The 21,545-nt window shown below is 41.6% G+C and overlaps 1 protein-coding gene across 4 annotated transcripts in view; it reads left to right on the top strand.

The window, feature by feature from the left end:
- The window catches only part of ADGRD1 (adhesion G protein-coupled receptor D1), a 150,019-nt gene that overhangs the window by 81,750 nt on the left and 46,724 nt on the right, over nucleotides 1–21,545 (top strand). For all 4 annotated transcript variants that reach the window (XM_071572318.1, XM_071572316.1, XM_071572315.1 and 1 more), the window contains 3 exons: nucleotides 1,212–1,335; nucleotides 15,965–16,068; nucleotides 18,824–18,935. In XM_071572318.1, coding sequence (XP_071428419.1) covers nucleotides 1,212–1,335; nucleotides 15,965–16,068; nucleotides 18,824–18,935 — 340 coding nt within the window. The remainder of the gene's footprint in view (nucleotides 1–1,211; nucleotides 1,336–15,964; nucleotides 16,069–18,823; nucleotides 18,936–21,545) is intronic.

The following is a 21,545-nucleotide window of genomic DNA, read 5'->3' as shown; positions in this document are numbered from 1 at the left end:
GCACTTGGGAAGGTCACTGTAATTGTTTTATTGAAGTTTTGTTTCAAGTGTGTTGAACTGTCCCAGCTGTTGGCAGTTACTTGTTGTTATGGTTACCCACAAATTGCAATAAATTAGAAACAGATTTTGCTGAAGCAATTAATATGGTTGTGGCATTGTTCCTGTGCTGCTCTCCACTGGGGCTCAGGCCCTTGAGGCTTTGCCTCGGGCTACAAACATAAATAGGAAATCTGTCCTTCCAAATGAGCTTCATTTGTGTCAAGATGGTCTTATTCCCTAGTGGATGGTAGTTAAAGAATAAGAAATTAGTTTCTGACCTACAACAGACTCTCTGAGAACTCAAGGAGGTCCCGAAGGACAGAAGTGTGAGGTAATACCTATCTTTAAAATAAGCACTGAGAAAAATGCAGATCACTCAGTCTAGCTGCAGGACTCAGAAGAATAGCAAAAGTAATAAACAGTGAAGACCAGGCAGTTTGGGTGGGTGACCTACAGTGCCTGAGCCCATGGAGCCCCCCTGGACCTGTGCCTGTGGTTTCTGTGTCCCCACTCCATGTCAGGACTGTGACAGCACAGGGGATTCTGCCTTGCCCTGGCTCCAAGAAGAGGCAAACTCACGAGCATCACTCTCCTACCCAGGCCTGGCACCAGGGCACACACCCTGCCCAGCCATACCCTCAGTGCAGCAGGAGCTGCTTTGCTGTCCCTGAGGATGATGTGGCACAAAACAGTTGCCATGGATGGGTCACTAGAAATCGTGCTCAATCAGCCTGAATTACATCCTTTGACAGGATGAGTGGGAAAGTGGATAAGGGACAGGCACCAGATAAGACATGCTGACTTTTGGGGGGGTTTGTAAGATTATTGACTTGTCTGATACTACAGTTCTCAGACTACAGAAATTTGGGTCAAGGTGAAATGCCATCAACGAAATGCACAATGTAAAGAAAGAATGCAGTTATCACACATTGGCTATAAAATGGGAAAACATAGTTAGAAACATTCATGTAGGTAACTGATCTGTGCCATGTCCTGGTCAGTATTTTCCTCAACTATTTCCATGGTGGAACTGAGGAGGTACTAGCAGTGTTTGTGGATGCTCCAGCTTGAGAAGGCCTGATCTCCTATATTAGTACAGTGCATGTCAAATTAACCTGCATAAGATGCATTTTGAGAAGAGTTTATGCTCCATTTTTCTGTGTGCTTTGCAGCAATGGAACTGGTGTCTGGTCTAATGAAGGCTGTGTGCGAGAGAGTGGGGACCTCAACTACTCAGTGTGTCTCTGTAACCACCTCACCAACTTTGCCATTCTGATGCAAGTGGTGCCTCTGAAGGTGAGATTAAGCAAAGGACTAAATCTGTGTGTTAAAAAATGAAACATAAATACATCCTCATGCCTCATCGGTAAGTGACTGCACTGGGCTCAGTTATGCCCAGCTCAGATTTATTCTACATCCTACTTTCTGGGGTGATGTTTTAATACTTCTTGACTATATTTATGTTTGAAAATTTTGGAGACCTGAAATGAAACACATTTGTGATAGGTCAGAATTCTCTTTACCTTATTCTCACTGTTTTGGCATGATTTCTTGAAGTTCTAAGCAGGAAAAGGAGTAGAGGACATTGTACAGGTGACCTTGGCTTTTATGATTCATTTTCAAGACAGAGACAGCTGAGATGTGGCTGTTTAGGGTTTTGGTAACTAGACTTGTGGACTATGAACAGCTGAACTTGAACTCCGTGTGAAGTGATTCTTTCCCTGTTTACCCAGGAGATTTGCTTACTATTCACAGTAGTTACTTCTTTCAGATGAAACTTTGGTGGCATGTTGCTTTTCACAGTAGACATGTTCTTCATGGTACAGAGGTGGAGCAGTGTCTGCTCCTGGCAGGTGAATGACTCCCTCTCCAAAACTCAGCAGAAAGCAAGGTCAGCCCCACCCTGGATCTTAGCAATCAGACAGACAGCACTGCCATGGGCAGGAGAAGAGTTTTTACCACTTTATTTAGGTGTGCTCTGTCAGGGAGGATCCAGTGGAGACAGTGATGAAGCTCCGCTCTGAACTCTCAGTTAATAAATTATGAATGTGTTATATAAATAATTCACAAACTGCACATTTAAAGAAACATATACAAATTGTCTGTCAAATTTATACTCTGGCACATTCTCAGTTTTCTACAGACACTACCCCAATAATATAAATTAGCAGACTGGAGAAGAGCCTCAGTAGGACTCCTACTGCCACATTTATCACTGTGTATTGCTAACAAAGCCTGATGTCCTCTGTGGTGCAGCTGGAAGGGTTTTGTCACTTCTTTTGGCATGGGTTCATTGACTGTATGGCCCTGACTCAGGCTCTGTTTTTTTTTTGATGGGTTCTTCTTTTGAATTTCTCCTCTGGGCTGGTGAGGGCAGCACAGGTTCCTGCAGACACAGAGGTCAGCTTGCAGTGCAGGGGAACACTAAACCAAGGTTATACCACTGAGCAGCACCAAAGTCTTTTCAAGGACTGACTAATCCTGGATTAGAAGTTGCTGATTTAGTAGCACTGTTTGTACAAGTGCTCCCCTGGTAGCTCTGCTTAGATGGTGTATTCTTGTCAAAGTCAGGGTCAGAGTTTAGAAAAAGATGGTCTTCTATCCAAAGAGCTTAATTAACACCCACAGCCCTTTGTATTAGTCTAACCATGTGAAGATGGGGGTTAGTGTCTTCAGGTCAGCTGGGTTTTATCTAACCATTAATATCTTTATTGCTTGTAAAGCACCTAATGACTCCAGCTGGTTTCCAAGTATAATTTTTCCAGGAACTCTTCACACTCATAATATGCTTCAACTTTGCCTGAAGACCTCCAATCTTGTGAAATAAAAGTATCTTGGAAGAAATGTGCTATTACTAACCCTGGTTTAAAGAGCAGTATACAGGGAATTAGCCAGGATTGAGCAGGATGGCCACTAATTAAATGCCACTGAAAGACTGGTTGGGTTTCTATTGTGGAATAGTTCTGAAAGGTCCAGCTTTCAAATAAACAGATTTTAAATTGTGATGATTAGTGGGGATGCTGCAATAAGTTGTAGTATTATGCAATATCAGTAATTGCAGAGAAAAGATATTTCATATCAAAGTCTTTGGAATGAAATTTTCCTTAAGAGGTCTGAAATGAGTAAGCAGGAAAGGCTGGATGTCAATGAACCTTCAAGTTCCTCACAGTCCTTTAATGGCTCTATTTTCAATATTTTCTCTCTCCTTAAATTTTTGGTCCAACGCATTTACATCCAGCAAAATTTATGCTGAGTATTTCTGCATTGGTTTTTTTTGCCCTTCATGATAAAAGGAAAATCTCATCCTAAATCTTTGTCCAAAGTTGCCTTTAAATTGACTATTTAGGATTATCTTGTGATTTTTTTTAACCAGTGACAAAAAATTGGTGTCTTCATTGTGTAATTGGCATGAAGGTGAGTTGGACAAAGACTGACTTTTTTGGCTTTTGACCTGCACAAGAAGACTGTGCTCAGCTGCAAATTCCCCAAACATTTGCTAAGTATTTGCCTCAAATGCCTAAGCATTGGAGTCCACTGAATCAACTAGACATTTGGAAACTCCTCTCAGGTGTCCTTGGAATCCTCTCAAGTAAACGTTAAAATGCTGTGGATTTTAAGCACATATTCACATTATTCACCATGTTGTGAAATTCATGAGCCAAGGTTCAAAGGACCCATTTAAATCACCCATTGGAATATTAGATTGTCAATGCTCTAAGAAATTGTTGCAATGATGTTATAGTTGACCTTGAACTTTTGTGTATTTTATTTTTCTTATAAATGAAGTGCACAGATAATATGAGACAAGAAAAAGAGAGGGTAGGAATATGCAATTGCCCATATTTGAAGAGTTCTGTTTATATAGCTATTATATATCTGTGGCCATATAAATAGAAATGAATGAAATTTTTCTGTATGAACGCTATTTTTGACAGAATGTTTATTTTTTTCTTACAGAAAAGAGTCTTTTTCATAAAAAAACATTAAAAAAGTGATTGGAAATAGATTGCTTGAAAACTGCCGAGTTTTTCATCAAATGCTGTATTTTGGTACGAAAAAAAGTGAATTCATTTTCCATGGGAATTCTTTGAGCCTTGCATACTTCCATTCTCCCATGGAAAGTATAATTTCCCTTTCTCTCCATCTACTGATAAATGCAGGGGAGTAGCAAGGGTCAGACATCCTCTCCAAGGGCACCAGAATGGCCTTTAATGCAGCAGTCAGTGGAACAGGAAAACCAGGTGTGAGTAGTTCTACCACTCCTTGCAGAAAGGCAGGCAGCTGCAGAGAGAACAATTAAAGAAATTAAGAAAGGGAAGTATTGACATTGCAAAGAGTTGTAATACAGACCAGTCCATACACAGCAGTTTCAGACTTGGGAGAACATCCCTAGGGATAACACTGTTGAGGTGGAAATCCATGAACTCTTGAGACCAGCTCAGTGTGATAAGTGTTCTCTCTCGGCTACTCTTCACATTGATTTTCTTTCTGCTCAGAAAACAAAAAATGAAGGAAAGGCATAAGCTTTCCACTAATGAGACACTGGAGTTATTTAGAGTGTGGAGAGCACAGAGTCCTCCAGAGTGCAGGCAAAGCTGAGGTGTCTCTAAGCAACAAACACTAACAATGAGTGACCTTCCTCAGAAGTACCTGCTCTGCCACATGGGTGGGTGTGGTGAGCATTTCTAATGACCAGCGAGCTCAGTTTGTATGGCAACTGTTTGTCAAGGATGGTGACTTTTTCTTCTGAGTTATGTTAAATTCAAAAAAGAATCTTCTTGCTTAACTCCTTCTCTTTGTTCTTTCACATGGGCATGTCTAGATTTTTCCACTTACAGAACAACATCATGATTTAGACCTGCTAACCCTCCCCCAGGGCCTCCCTTCCTGCTGGTTCTGGTCCAACTCCTTTTCTCACCTTCAACAACATCCAGCACATCTCTCTCTGTATTTACACATTTTCTGCATTTCTTGTGCACATTCTCAATATTTATCATTGCAATTTCATTACAAGGTACAGAACTATGATGTAATTTATGCCCCTGGTTTGGGGAGGAATTACAGTGTCTCACATGGATTTCATTTTGTTTCAGTGGGACATTCATAGGAACAAATCTGTAGGATGTCTTGTATCTGATGGAGCTTTCTCTTGAATACTTGAAATACTGTGAGATTAGGGATGCATTGTAGACATTTATGGATGGACTGTGAGGTGACTAATTTCCAGGGAGCATAGAAATACAAGGAAGTTCTTAGAAACAAGCTGTGAGCTCTTTATTTTTCTTCTTTATCTTTACTCAAAACAGGTTAGATTAATTTGGTCACTGTTCTACTGTATGCCAGCTGGAAGTAATCTCCAGAGGCTGAAATCTGCTGAGATGAAAAAGGGGTTTTATTCCAATTTTCAGAAAAAGAAACTTAAAGAGAGCAGTCACAAAGAAAAATTTTAAATTCTGGAATTTTAACTTAAATGGGACAAAATGAACCTTCACTCTCATGTCTGTGGGCTATACACCAGAATATGAAAAAGAAGGACTTTGAATGCTGTGAATTAATTAAAACTGAGCTTGGATTACAAATGTAGTTGAACACTATGCCAAATTTTATATTAGTTTCATCAAGAGCTTGAACACACTGAACTCCTGGCGATTGGGAAAGAAGGGTTTGAACAGTGTTGCTGCTGAGCTCGGGGTCCATGTGTGCAGTTCAGCTGCTTTCAGGGATGCAGGGGATCAGCAGTTGTAACAAGTTTATTTCAGGAATGCAAAAACCATCTTGGAAAAACTTACAACCATGTGGTGCTCAGATGTCAGCCTGGCACTGACCTGTTAGCCTGCTGATGAATTGGCCCACGTGGAATGCTGAAATTATTTGTGTTTTATCGCTCTACTGTTATGTCTGTATCATGCCTGGCCCAAATTCTTGCTTGCTGAGATTCGTTTATCTTGTTGGTTTTCACTTGAGAAATTAAAGCATTTAGTTTGAATTTTGAAGATTAGTGGTCAGGAACTGGTTTAAATAAATAAATAAGTTAATTGGAAGTAAAATGTGACTAAAGATGAGCAGAATGTTCTTGAAGGGACATGTTTAGCCCTTGATTGCCTTTGTGGAGTTGCATGGATGTAATTAAGGTCAGCACATGATCAGAATTTGGAAACTTGGCTGAGAACTCTTTTCACAACTCTGAGCAAGTGAGTAAGTTTGAGAGTTATTCCATTGCATCTTCCCAACAACGGGTGTCAGTGGGATGTTCAGAGTAGGTATGCTAATACTGACTGATTGGTGCACCCTCCTCTGGGAAACTCATTGCTCTCATCAAGCTTCTCTTTCTGACAAGGGAATCCAAGGCAGGGTAAGGAAGTGCCTCACTGCAAAGTATTACTTAAGCTGGACTATTGGAGACTTATGTCTGTCCTTCTCTCTCCTTGATCCACAGACCAGGGTTCCAGTTTTTCCTTCATCTGGGGCACCCAGAACAGACCTGTGCCCCCAGCTGCCCTGCAGTGCTGTAGTTAGGGACACAATGGTGCACCAATCCAGCTGTGGCAGGAAAAAGAAATAATCCATTTGGTTTGATGTGTTTACACTGGTTTATGTTTGCTTCTTCTGGAGAAAGCCCAAGTAGAAGGGCCCCGAGGTGATGTGCTCCCTGGGGTGGTTTTCTTGTAGCACTGTGGTACAAAGGTCTTCTGCTGTACCTGAACCTGCATGAGAGCAGCAGAGGATGGGAGATGAGGCATTCCCTTGAGTGGGCATCCTCTGCTGGCCCAGAGCCTGGGGAGATCTCAACCTGCACCACCACCTCCTGCATCCAGCACCTGCTGGAACCTTTGGCTGGATGGGAAAGGGCTGGGGGAAAGGTCCTGTTTCTGGGCTGGGAGGGACAGGTGAGATGGAGAGGAGAGGCATGAGCAGCACTCCTCTGGCACACACAGCCAGAGGGATGGCTCAAGGTGCTTCCTAGACAGCAGGAAGCAAACTCAACTCAGAGTAAGCTGCGTTTCAACAGCCACTTCAAAGAAAATTTGGATGCTATTAGTTCATTTTGGGCAGCTTTGCTTCCCCTCATTGCTCAGTGGGACCCTATGCCCCTGCCAAGAAACATGCCAGCCATCTGGCAGTTTTTATTTTTATAGTGATCCAACAACTACAAGGCATGCCAGGCTATTTGTACCATCTGCCACATAAATGTCATTTCAGCAAAAGGATGGTGGACACCTGGGGACCCAGAGTTCAAAACTCATTTTAAAGGGGACTCATTGTCTCCCACAGAAAATAGAGTTTGAAGCTTGGGTTCCCCTCCCCAGGGGACCAAAGGAAGACACAGCTGAAATATTTATGACTCCCAACCCATTGTCTTAAATGTTCTTTTCCTCTGGTTTTTTTCTCTTTCTCTCTCTTCCAACTGGGAGAGTATAAAATATAGTACTATAAAGTTCACATGTGGATGGACATTTCCAGCAAAGTAATAGTGTCATACAATCTGTGGTAGAAATTGTTTGGGGGTTTGAACACATTTTCTGCTTTTATAAAGCTAGCAATGACTTTGAGTTTTATCTGTAGCTCCTGTTCATAATTCAGAAGAGAAGATCAATCAATATAGTACAAGCCACTCATCAACAGGCTTGAAAGCAAAGTAATATTTATAAAGGGAAAAATATTTAAAAACATCTGATCTTGCAGATGGAGCTACAGAGGCAACTCATCTTTAGCATCTTTAGGGAGCCCAGGATTTTGAAAAGGCCTGGGGATTGAGCTGTGAGGTTCCATTAACAAAAAGAAAGACATCCCAAATTTTTCTTCGGGGCAATGTGTGTGTATTTTATTTTTCACTGTTATAGCTGAGTTTGACAGCAAGTTTTGATAACGTATGGCTGGCTGAGAACAAAGTGCATCAATTCGTGTTTATAAAGGCTGTTTTGAAAATGTCCTAATATTGTGAAATGCTTTAAAAATACGGGGGAGAGGTGTGTAATTTATAAGTTTGGAGCATTGTTTGCTAAATCTAATACTGCAGTTATTAATCAAACATTGCACTCTGGGTGCAATAAAGTCGCAGTCTGAAGTGATAACCTTTTCTCTCAAAATTTTCAGTCAGCTACATACTCTAATAGGACAATGAAATGGAAATAATGTGGCATCCCCTAAGTTCTGCTGGGGTTTTTTGTAATTTTAATATAATTACTTTTCTCAGCATGCTTTTCATTGCTGGGAACATAAAAAGAATATTGCCTTAGTCCAGCAATTTTTCTTTTGTGTTGCATATTTAAAAATTGGGTAGGCATTTCGAATTCTTTGATCCTTGTTTATTACCATTGACAGTTTGTTTAGCTGAAGAGATCTCTACAGACAGTTCAGACAGCCCTTCCCCATCAGATGAACAAAGATAAATCAGCCTCTGGGTTTATTCTGGGATTACTTTGTAAACTTTCTTTGCTCTTTCTCACTCTCTCCACTTCCCCTTCCACTTTCTTGCAGTGGAAGTTGTCCCTGAGGAGGAGACCTCTCTCTGATGTGCTCACAGTGTGATTGTGCATCATATTTCTTTTGTCCTTGCTATCCTCATGCTCATCTTTCCTGAAAATTGAGCACCAGTCTTGATTTTTAACTCAGGGCCGTTGCTCATTCTTTTGCTTTTCCACTCCTGTGCCAGCACAGCTCCCTTGATTTTGATGGGAGCAAATAGGAGACTTTCTTGCTGTCCTTAACCCCATAGAATTACATGTAAAAAGTTGAACTAGTGCTGCAGGATACTAAACCCCTCAAATTCCTCAGAGAATTGTTTGGCAGTTACTGAATTTCACTCAACAGAGGAGAACAAAAGATGACTTTTTATTTTGGAAAAGCACAAATATTTAAGAGTGCTATAATGGTCAAAAGAACTTCTTTGTTTGAGAAGCATGATAGAATACTCTATTTTAGTCTGAATACTTAGCAAAATACTGTAGACTTCCTTTCCATGGTGGAAATGAAAACACTGAGCCACTTGGCAGCCAGTTTTTCTTGCTGACTAAAGGATTTCCCCAAATGTTATGATGTTGCACCTTTGTCCATCACTGTTCTGTGTTGAGCATCTTTAAATTTAGTTATTCTGTGCTCTTGAGTTCAGTCTGTCTCCCGTGTTGGCATTTTGATGCCCTTTCTCCCCAAAGGGAAGTTCAGAGCTGGGTACCAGGAGCTGCTGGGCTGCAGTGCAAGACTCACTTATCCACAGCCCTGAATCCAAATGGACTTTTCTGAATCAAAGTCCTCACATGGGAAAACACAGATAGATATACCTATTTTTATTGAATTTTACTGGGAGCTGAGTATTTAATTACCCTCAGCATCTCTGAGTCTGGAAGAGACCACCGTCTCTCTGCCTGCAAGAGCCTGCTGGGGCCCTGCTGGGTTTGGTCCTTGCCGTGGTTCTCTCTGATGGACTTTGTTTTGGCTGTTAATTGGAGAACAGGATGAGGCTGCTCTTGCTGGAACAGGAGGTGGAGAACAGATGTCCCATCTTAGGTGTATGGGCAAAAGCAGTTCCTGCACTTTTACAGGGGATAATCAGCTCTAAATACAGCATTTTACATTTCCTGAGAAACACTGCAAGCCTTAGGCCCATAATTAGGGCAGGAAAAACACCCTGCTTTGTGTTTCATAAACAGATATGAAGAAGAACTGGAAAATACCTGCTTTTCTGATCCCCAAACTTTATTATGATCTGATACTGCTTCACAACTTGAGTCCTTCCTCCCTGCCACGCTTCCTTCAAGCTTCATTTGAACTAAGAACTTTGCTGTGTGAGATTTGTAATGAGCAGAATACCTACTGTTTGATGACATCCTGCTCAGAACTACTTTAAAAATGATGTGGGCTTTTAAAAATACTAATTAATATCTTGGCGGAGATATTTGGAAAATTCTGTGTTTTTCATGTCATAGTGAAATGTTTTAAATGAGCAGCACCAGGTTGGGCTGGCTGGAGGAAAAAGTGCCTTAAATCTTGGAGACCTCTCCATAGCATTTTCCTGCAGATCCCTGGGAGTTGTGGAGTTGATAAAAAATGGGAATTCAAGAGCAATTCTGCTGGAAAAGGCTGATGAAGATGATTGTGCTGCAAAGTGTGACTCTCAGAGCCCTCTTTTCTTAAAACTTGCAGCATCTGATACCTTGTGATTTGAGAAAAGAGGTGTCTGCCTCAAGTCAGGCTTTCCTTTCTGTGAGTAGTGATTGTGCAGTGCCATTAAGCACAGTCCCACCAAACCCATTTTTGTGCTCTCAGGGAGTAGACTGAGCCTCCTGAACTCAACACAGATGTTAATTTGAAAAAAACCCCATAGTGTTATGTACCTAACAAAGCACTTGGCAAGCTGAGGGAAAACAGAGATTTGTATTTTTATTATTATTTAATATATAAATAAAGGGGTCTCTGGACTGAAATTGAATTTCAGCAGCCTTTCTGGAGGCAATTAAAACCATTACCTTCATCAGCCAAGACCAGCGTTTTAATGTCTCTGAGACACTCAGGCTGCCAAAGTTAATTATTCATCCTTTTCTTAATTGGATTCAGATTGCATTTTAAAGGTGCAGCTTCAATAGGGTTGGCTGAGCCTTAATTTTTCACCCTTCCTCCTCCCCAAGAAATGTCTCCTAAGAGGTTCTTTAGCCTTTGCAGGAGGGTCTGAGAGGGGATTTCAGCCAGGCCAGCAGCTGGTTGGCTCATGGCAGAGCTCTCAGTTCCATAACTGGGGTGAAAACCATCTGAGGTTGTAATTTCATGGTGGGAATTCTTCTGGGAGATGGAAAGCTGACCAAGAGGGACACCAAAATATAACTCACATTTGGACTTAGGGCAAAATACAAATTTTGCTTATGTCTTTGCATGTCTTACATTTCCACAAGTAAACAAAAAACTTTTGTTTCATAAAGTGTATTCACTATATAAGCCCATGCAAAGATATCATGTTCTGGGTTCTACCAGTAATACTAAAATACAAATTGAGAGGTATGATATAGTCCTCAGTTTGCAGGACTCATTTTTTTAAGGCTGTAAGACATTTTTTGGTTTAAGAACTTGTTCTTTTCTAGAAGAAAATTAATTGCTTTTCTGAAAGGAGATTTCAAAAGTAGTGTAGACAGTGAAATTACTGCTTTTAGTGTCTTAATGGTGAAGTTGTAATTTGGTACAGGGGAAAAACCCTTTCAGGATCAGCTGTGACAAACCTTGGGTTAAGTCTTTGAACTCAGCCCTTTGTCTGATGTGTTGCTTTTAAAGGCAGACATAGAGAGATATTTTGCAGTATGTAAAGAAGAAAATACCAGTTTAGTACATCCCCAAAGTGTCCCTTTCTCTGGAGAAAGCTAAAAGTACACCCTTTGCAAAGGAGAAAAGGTGTGGTCAGCTGCCTGAGAGGTGACTAATGAGGAAAAGGGACAGGAGTGCACATGTCACATGAGGGAAGAGCACAGTGAGCAGAGCCACAGAGATGAGCTGAGCAGCTGCTGTGCTGGGTTCCTGCAGCCCGGCCACCTTTGCAGTGGGTTGTTGTGCCGTGTTGTATTCACAGTCACTCTTCAGCTTTACATGAACAAGGAGGTTTTCTGTTCTAGATAAAGATCTATAGTTTTTCTTGCAGAGCCTATTGAATAATCTTTCAGCCTGAACTGACCTTTCCCAGCTACACCAGATATGAAAAGAGTCATCCCATTATAGTAATAAATTTTCATCTTCTTGTGCAGCTCTGTTTAAACAGAGGCATTAGATGTCACTCTTTTTTGTTTGTTTGTTTTTATGAACTGTACCATAAATGAAAAATATATATTTGGAGTCTGAACTGGTATCTTTCCAGGATCATTTCTCAGGCCATCCTGTTGCCTGTGAGTTTCCAAAATAAAAGTGTTGAGCAATGTACTAACTCCTACTAGGGAGAACAAGGCTAAGACAATAGACTGTAATACCACAGATGGGTGGATCTGCTGAAACCACCAGCTCTTTGCCCACGCTGTTATTAGCAACACTTGCAAGGTAAAGGGTGTTACAGCCTAAACTGAAAGGGTGGGAGTGTTGTGTGAGGCAAGAATGTTTGATTGGACTTTGTCAAACTAAGAAACATCTGTCTTTTAGTGTTTGTGATTACTAACACTCATGGCTGTATGAGCTCGTTTCCTGGCTTTTCAGCGTGCTGCAGAGTAAGAGAATGGCTGTACAAACCCAAGGAAGCAAAACCTTTCAGAAGAAAAGAATAATTGAATGTAGATTGGGACAAGTGTGAGAATCAGGCTCATGGGACTGCTTAACAGATTGCTCAATGTTTTATTTGGTACTTTTTAGTGCTATTTTCTTTAATAATAACGTTACAGCCTGATTAGCATTTTTGCGCTGACTGCAAGAACGTCCCAAATTACTGTTTTATATTCCACATCATGCAGGAAGTCTGAAAACTTCCAAAAAGACAGGCTGAGGTAAGATGAAATCAGCCCATATCAGAGCATTGGAATTTATAGGAAATAGTTTCTTAATTAGTGATGCACTATGCTTTGACAGGCCAGGTACTTCTGACAAACTGCTGCTGGTTATCCCTTACAATGGGAATGCACCACATCCAGATGTGCTGTCCCGGCTGGCCTGTGGGAAATCAGTAGAGATCTGTTATCTTAAATACAGGTTCTCCTCTCTGCACCGTGTCCTCGAAGTGAGGCTGCACGCTCAGGACATAATTCCAGACCTTCTTTTCCTGCTGTCTCCTTCCCCCTGCAGTTCCCATTACCCACCGAAAGGAGCTGGTTTCACCCACAGGGAGCCTCTCTCACACGCCTCCAACCTGACATCTCCATCTGAGACCAGCTGTCTCAGGCTCTTCTGGTACATTAATATTGACAGAAAAAAAGTTCAAACTACAGGCTTTCTGTCCCCCACACTAGGCAAGATGAAAAGGTGAACTGCAGCAGTGTTGCTTTTGAAGTAGCTGCAACCAGATTGATGTAGATATTGATTTAAGAGCATCATTCTTAAAGCATCATCAGATTCAGGTTGTGTTTACCAGAGCAAGAGCAATTTCCAGTTCAGAGATGCAGGGACCTATGTAGGTTATTTTAGATTTCAGTGAATCTTCTTTATTTTATTGTAAGAGATATTCCCTCCTTTTTCCTTTCTAAGTGATACAGGCTCCACTTTGGAGAACTTGATTCACATCTTGTCTTGCCCTGCAGGGGTTTCTGGAGGAGCACAGAGCTAAAACCCAGAGAAAGGCTGTCTTAGAGGCATGTTAGTTTTGATAGAAATTAGTGACAAAAAGGTGTTTGTGTGATCATCGTCTTCGCTCGGTTTACTATGGAAGAAAACCAAAGACTTTGATTTTTGGAGGGATGAAGCACCTCTCTGGTGAGGAAAGGCTAAGAGAACTGGGATTATTCAGCCTGGAGAAGGCTCCAGGGTGACCTAATTGAGGCCTTCCAGTGCTTGAAGGGGTTACAAGGAAGATGGAGAGACTATTTAAAAGGGCATGTAGCAACAGGACAAGGGGAAAATGGATTCAAACTGAAAGAGAGTAGATTTAGATTAGATATTAGGAACAAATTCCTCCCTGTGAGGGTGGGCAGACCCTGGCACAGGGTGTCCAGAGAAGCTGTGGCTGCCCCATCCCTGGGAGTGTCCAAGGCCAGGTTGGATGGGGCTTGGAGCAAGCTGGGATAGTGGAAGGTGTCCCTGCCCAGGGCGGGGAGGTGGAACTGGATGATCATTAAGGTCCCTTCCAACCAGACCATTCTGGGATTCAGTGATTTTTGCCCATTTCCACTTGTTTGTTCCTTCATATCTTCTGTATTTGTATGAGATAGTAAGACATCCCCTTTCAAGATCCTCTGCCAGTGCAAACACTGTGATAGATCACTGCAAACCTAAATGAGAACTGAGCAGTTCTTACCTCTCTGGGGAACATTTTCTGGCTGCAGGAGTTTGGGAGTGAAGCAAAGCTTTGAACTGCTGAGAAATACTGATTTCAGAGAGACTTGAAGCTGTAAAATCTTCCACTGCTCCCCTCCTCCTTCTGTAGAATTGCAAACCACCTGTAGCCAGAGAGAATGATGTATATGGGAGCTATCAGGAAATAAGGTTCATGCATTTTGGATATGAATATCCCTGATGAGGAAATCACTTCTAAACTGCTCAATTTCCCACACAGGTTATTCCTATTTCAGGAATATTCAGTGAAGAATGGCTATACATGGCTTTTCTGGAGAATGAGGGACGATAGGATCTCTTCTGTGGGCATTATGTGGAACTTTGAAGATGGTCCAGCACACAGAACTCTTTTGTTTCTTTAATTGATGCTGTCCGAGTCAGGGAAAAGAAATGTGCCTTTGGCTGAAAGAGAAAAAACCACTCAAGAGCTGCTTCATATTTCCTAGGAACTGTAACACCATAGCAACAGTTGTCTTCAGTGCTGCTGCTGCATCCCTTAATAGTTCTCAGATTGCTGAGTGAGCCACAAGTTATTCTGTTGTAAAACTTACTGTACGTGAACTGGTACGGTTGCCAGACAATTACAAGAACAATGTACATTTACAACACATCTTTTTGTCTGTATTTCTGTTTTCTCATCACCACATGGCATGTTATATCACTCCTTTAAAAGGAATTTTAGTGGGAAGTTTATGTCGGGACTGCTTGGGTTTGATAATCTCTAATGAAATATTTTGTTTGGGAGGGAAATTTTATTGTTTGTGTGGAAAACAAAAGAAAATCTCAAACATGTGAGAAAGGATTAGTTTTTACTAGATAAAAGTTACTGTAAAAAGGTTGGGAAAGATATTATTTTTTTCAGTACTTTTTATAATAAGTAAATATTTTGAATAAGTTTTCAGCTATGAAGTGAATTTATAGTGAATAGATATTAAAATAAAAACATGTAATTTCAAGCATCAAAACTAAAACTTTTTGATTGACTGGGGATTTTTTTCACCAGTTTATGAAAATGTCAACTCTATCCAAATTCACGTCAGGAAAAATGTTTGAAAATTCTTCTGAGATGAGAAAACCCTTTCCTGACTAGCTCTGTTCTACTTTTTTCATATTAACACTTCCTGGCTCCCTTTGTTGGGTGTGGCTTTTTTGTCATTCTTTTATGAGAACTTGCATGGAAAATTAAAACATACTTTCTGATTAATTTAGGAAGAATGGCCAAACCACGCTGTCCCTCCTGCACTGACTCTCTCCAGGTTTAACATCGATCCTAGTGGAGAGCACTGTGGAGTTACAGCTTAAATGTTAATAAAAATTGAATTACTCCACAAATGGTGCCTGTAGATAAAAGCAGAGGCTGAGCTGAGAGGTTTACACTCCGACTGCTCATGCTGGGTCTTTTCTGGGGTTTTCCATTCTGTAGGTGTCAGCCCAGCCCCTTCAACAGGCACTGAAAACATGACACATTAAACAAAAGGAGTGGACTCTAAATGGCCTGTGATTTATGGCTTCTCTGAGCTTGTCAGTTCTCACTGCTGTGAAGCACTTCTGGTATTTGCACAGTGATGTAAATGACTGCAGTGTTGGGAGCATTAGCAAAGAGTCCTGCGAGCTGTGACAGAGCCCGTCACTGACACTTTGGGAGCCCAACAAACTGCTCTGACCTCCGGCTGGACACCACAGCAGCAGAGAAACTGCAACTTATGCTGAGGAGATACTGGATTAGGGAATAAAGGAGGGAGCTGAGTGCCCTGGGCGTGTGGATGCCACTCCTGTAAGACTGATTTTGGAGTTGGCTTCTCATTTCCCCCGCAGGGAACGGCAGGGAATGACTGTGAACATCAGCTGGTACATGAATGGCCGGAGGAGGAAACACGATGTGCAGGGGGCTGTAGTTCTGCAGTGGGATTCAGGACCTGTAGTTCTGCAATGTGATAAATCAATTAATAGTTTTTATTTCGTTTTTTTTTTTCTTTGTGTACAGCTAGCAAGAGAACACCAGGTGGCCCTCTCCTCCATCACTTACATTGGCTGCGCTCTGTCCATCTTCTGCTTGACGATCACGCTGGTCACATTTGCTATATTGTCGTGAGTAATTTTAACTTAATACCTGCTGAGCAGCTATCATGCAGGCAGGGAAGCAGTGCAGCTCAGGTGCTCAGGATAAAACAAAGGCTATTAATTCTACAACCCTCCTTAATTGGATTCTGCACATGTATTTGTAACAGTTGGTTGGTTATTTCTAAATTACTTTCATTTCCCTAAATGGGGTGGTCTTTATATAGCAAATTATTTCCATCCTGTGAGGGATTTTTAGTTTGTTTTTTTTTAGACTCTCCATGTCTTGCTGTAGTTCAGGAATCTTGCAAAGAGGCTGTAGGATGGCTTGGTCTGAGCTCAAAGCAAGTACAACATGAGCAAGGGCTGCAGGATCACCCCCTCTGCCCCCCTTACACACATCTTTGGATTGCTTGGAGTGTACAGTCAGTACTTCTTTCTGCTATTTGGCTATCTTGGTCTGTAAGGCAGTGTGTTTATAAAGGAATGCCCAGAAAGGAAGTCTCAGTCAACATTAGCTGCCTGCCTTTTGTTTCACACAGTTTGTACACAATTACATCATACAACCCACATTTATTTTCCAGTATCTTGCTGTTGTCCATTAGGCTGGTTTTCTAGTGTTTTGCTTTAGTAGGATGAAGGACACTGTAAGCAGCGTGAAATTCACTCCATGGTTATGTTTAAAACTTCTGGACCTTTGCAGCCTCCTGCCCATAACAGGCCAGCCCCTTTGAGGGCTCTCTGCACTGGAAGGTTTCTGTCACAGGGCACTCAGGCTCTTTATGGCTGTTTATGTTCCAGGAGTGACAACTGAGTTTGAGGCCCAGCTGGGCTTGATACAAACATTTCCAAAAAAGAAGGTTTCATAGAGGTTTGTTTCTAAACAAAAAATAGAAAACCTGAAAAAGGGTGAAGCAACTTGTCTGAGGCTGTGCAGCAGAGCAGGAGTGCAGCAAAGAACGGGATTCTTGTCTCCTTTCACACACCAAACCGTATTTTCCCTACTCAAGAGTTCAATTTTTGATTTCTGTGCTTAAGAATGTATTCTGGACATCCTGTTAAGAGGCCAGTTTCTAGGGAAAAGGACTTGCTGAAAACCAGTAAACTGATTGCAATGTTTGTTTGTTCCAAACCCTGTATTATTTCCAAGTCTCAAGATCTGTGTTGGTCATACTTGGATTAAATGCGTAATGTGTGGCAAAATCCACTCTAAATAAGTCCAATGTCTGCCTATCTGGCACTGCGCTGTTGGCATGTTTAGGCTAAGGGGAATTATCTGCTCCTTTTTTGTCTGAGTGCAAAATAGGATGTTACAGTGTTTAGAAAGGAAAAAGGAGCAAAAGGAGATGGTGTTGCTGCAGCAGGGCTGAAAACTCCTCAAAACACTGGAGGCAAACACAAGAGTTGGAAGAGAACTTGGGGCCAGCTGACTGTCACAGGGTTAAAGCACCCCACCTACACGCAGGATCCTTCAGACTGCCAGTCAAAAATAATTTGATTAGGTTTTCACTAGAGAGCAGGGGCTCATTAAACAGCTGAAGTGAAATTTTGCAATGTGGTGTTAGATGACCATAACGTAAGCGCAGAAGAATCTGGCAAGTTCTCCTGTGCGTGCTGGCAGTGCCGGCCGGCTCCGGGGCGGGCAGGCAGTCCTGCTCCCCTCCTGGGTGACACTGTTCCATCTGGGACTGCACGGAGCTCCTCAGTAGAAAGCCATTGGCACCAGGCAGTGCATCCTGTCTCTTTGAATTACTTTTGGGACACAGACACTTCTTGTCATTTCCCTTGCAATGGAGCACGGGCTACAGGGATGTGGGAAGAGCAAGGCTGACACAACCATTGTGTGCATCGCCCAGTCCGTGTCACCCTGCTGCAGGGACACACGTGGTGTGCCACCAGTGGCTGCAAAAGTCATCCCCATCCCCTGGGACACCACAAAGGGATGGGAGTGCGTGCAGTTGAGTGGAGCAATCGCACAACAATTCCCATTGCCAACAGCCCGTGTGTCCCGAGGTGATTAAAACTGCTGGCAGGGGCTGGCAGGCAGCATGGATTGAAATAGGAAACCTGTTATCACCAGTACTGTTTGTTTGTTAAAGAGAAGAATGAAATTGTACCAAAGGCCTGAGATGTTCAGATCAATGTTTTTGTTTTCTGGATGAGAACAGAAACACGAGGTCAGAAGACTTCCAGGAAAGCATGTTCTTGTCAGATTTCCAGCTAGTTTGTGCAAAGCCAAGAGAGATACATTCAAATGATGTTGTAATCACTATCAGGTCTCTGCCTAGATAGGCACTGCCCATCTGTGTATGGAGATGTAGTTCCTCTGCTCAGAAGGTGACAATAGTATAAGTCAAAATTGTTGCCCATGTCTTTTCATGTTCCCTTATGTCTCATACAGGCAAATATCAGCACCACAAATCTAGTTTTATGGCACAGTGTGGGCTGAATGGTGCAAGGTGCAGTGTGCTTTCTGTGAGATGTAGACCTGACCTCCTCGACAGCACAGCACCCTTCAAGATCAACCCCTTTTTTATATTCTGTCACTGGTCATCAGCAGAGCTTGTTTCTGTGCAGATCAGTCCTTCTGCTGCCTTTAGGACAGCAACAGAATATGAAAGAAGCAAATCAGGTAGCACTCCATCCTGGTGGAAGGAGAACTCAAAAGACATCAAAACCAAACCCAGTAACGAAAAGTCAATCTAAATGCTTGCTGATAACTCATAAATGTATTTGTGTTCCTTGGAATGTTGTTTTATTCAGGTATATTTCTATCTTCTGCCAGGTCTGTCAGCACCATCCGCAACCAGCGCTATCACATCCATGCCAATCTGTCCTTTGCTGTCTTGGTGGCTCAGATTGTGCTTCTCACCAGCTTTCAGTTCAGCCCTGGAACTGTAAGTCCTAGTGGAATGATTGTGGTTTTTGTGAGGCAGTTCTGTGCAATGAATGCCTCGTGCCACGTGCAAGAAAGTGTCTTCCATGTGAGATGTATTTTTTACATGCCTTAGCCAAAAAATGCCTTCCTACAACACTGGATAAAGCCTTTTGTGCATCCAAATGGTGTTATCATGGTGTCTGGCCAAGTCTGGGTGTTTGCAAAACCAAAAGCAATATGCACCCATCAAATGGGAAAATCACTGTAGAAATGGAGGAGGTTGCAGTGTGTTTTCAAATGTCAATGCTGACCTCTGCCTGACATGGCTTATGCTTTGTCTCATCCACTGAAAACTGTAGGAATTCCCTACTGGAGAAAATTGTATGAATTATGTGTTTAGGTAAGATATTTTATTTCTGTTAAAGTTTTGGGTTGGTTTAGTTGGGGGGTTTTTGGGGGGTATTTTTTTGGTGGAAATGTTGGTTCCTTTGTTTGCTCTCTGCTCTGGCATTTTTTTTGCCTCCTTTTTTTTTTTCTTTCCCCCACATTAAAAAGTCATCTGATTCTTGATGGAAGGTAATGACCTTCCTGGTTGAGCTTTTGCAATTTCTTTTCCTTTCTTGGAGCGCAAAACAGAAGGTCTTTGGGTTTTTGCTCATTAGGTTTTGTTTGTGTGGTAGAATACACTGTTTTTCTGAATAGCAGGTTTATTGATCTCTACTCTGTAGACACAGATGATTTTTAAGTAGAATTCATGTAATAATCAATGACAAAGGTAAAGTGACTCTGGTTTCATTATCCAGAGGAGGCAGAAAACATTTAATATCACTATGTAAGAGTTTAATCCAAGATAATGTAAACCAGGTATCTACTTGTCTGGCCATCTAAGGCAGCCACTTAAGCAACAACAAGGACCTTCATGTTGCCTGCAAGGTGCTTAAGCTCTATGAATGTATGGGCTTTTCTCTGCCTGATCACATAGATTGGAACCTGAAATTACAGATTGATTTTATGGATCTGCCACTACAGGTGGGAATTCCTTATGCAGACTACCAGGATCTAAACCATTAAAACTGGCATCTAAAGCAGCTGGGTTAGATTAAGACAAATAGGCCAAGTTAACAGTAGTACATACCAGTAAAACCAATTTCTTTCCACTGTTGTGTTTTAAAAATGCAATTTAAAGTAACATAAGGTCTGTTGATGGAAAGTCCCACTTGAAATGCAGAAACAAAACCTGATTTTACAATAAACTTCCAGTGTGCTCTGTTTTTGTAAGGATAAAAACTTGGCTATTTGGTGCCCAGCTGTTGCTCCATATTGCTTTTCAGAAGCAGTGAGCAGCTTCTATTAATCTTTTTTTTCCCTGTTTATTCTCAGTACAAGTAAATATGAGGTTTGCACAGTCTTCATTTTGCCAATACAACAGCTACCTAAATTTATATTCAGCTCAAATGGGATCCCTTGAAATTCTGTTAAGTGTATAAATAACAATAATGCCTGATTTTGCCTAGGCTTTTATAACCTGAGGATCTAAAAGCACTTTGTAAAATTAAGTTCATACTCTTTTGCTGTTAAATATTCAGGTGGATCCTGAATGAGTAAGGCAATGTGCAAGGGAGAAAATGGTAGGGAATGGATTAGGAGGAAAATGAAATGGAGACACTGGAGAGCAGCAAAAGGTATAACTTGAAACTGAAGACAGTGGAAACCAGGCATGAAAATAATCCTCTCTAAGTATAGAGCTAAAATCCTGCTGAAAGGACACAGGCTTGAGGGCAATAAAAGGTTCACTCAGCGTAACAGTGTGTCTTATTCTCACAGTTTTTCATTTTTCATCCATTCCAAATTTTCAGACAATCCAGCTGAGTCACTTCAGATAGTGTGTGAAAGCCTCTTTTCACCTTATCAAGGCCAGCATCACCTCCAGGCTTTTAAAATGTTGTGAAATACTAGTTGTGCTTCCTGGTTTGGGCTGGATGTAGGAAGAGCTGTGTTCTCCAGAGACCTGTCCCAGTGTCCACCTACATTTATAATGTGCCTTGTTTACAGACAGGTGTCTTGCTTGTTCAGTCAAGCTTGTGAAAACGCTCATATAGACTGAAATTGCAGTTTAATAGGTGTATGTTTTCTCTTAAACCTACTCAAAACTTTGGTTCAGTAGGAGCAGTAGCACGCAGAAAGCAAGACCTGGTTTTTGACACCACAGGCTTTGTGAAGTGAAATGCTTCACAGGATCCATGGATGTTTCAGCCCCACCTCCTCTCTAACAGCAGTAATTGTATGGCATAACACTGTAAGGATCGTGAAGTCGAAAAACGTGATGTAAATACTGTCTGCTGCATTTTATTTTTATCATTTTAGCCCCTTGGGATCAGGGGGTTGTGATTCATCCTTTTATGAGTCTCATGTCCTTACCTACTCCGTGCTCTGTTCTCACTAGCTTTGACAGCAATTTTAATACCTTTAATTGCAGCTTTAATTGAATGGCTAAATGGTCATTTACAAAAAGAAGGAGGCAGTATTTACACTAGAGGGTGTGAATTTGCAATCTTCTGCTTCTGCCAGAGCTGGGTGCCTCAGTGCTATGCAGATTGAAAGTTACCCCCATGTGTTACCCCTTGTTTAA

Source organism: Pithys albifrons, chromosome 17 (genome assembly GCF_047495875.1).
Source record: "Pithys albifrons albifrons isolate INPA30051 chromosome 17, PitAlb_v1, whole genome shotgun sequence".
Taxonomy (NCBI): Eukaryota; Metazoa; Chordata; class Aves; order Passeriformes; family Thamnophilidae; genus Pithys; species Pithys albifrons.
The sequence above is the reverse complement of the archived record's forward strand: the minus strand, read 5'-3'. Positions and strand labels throughout refer to the sequence as shown.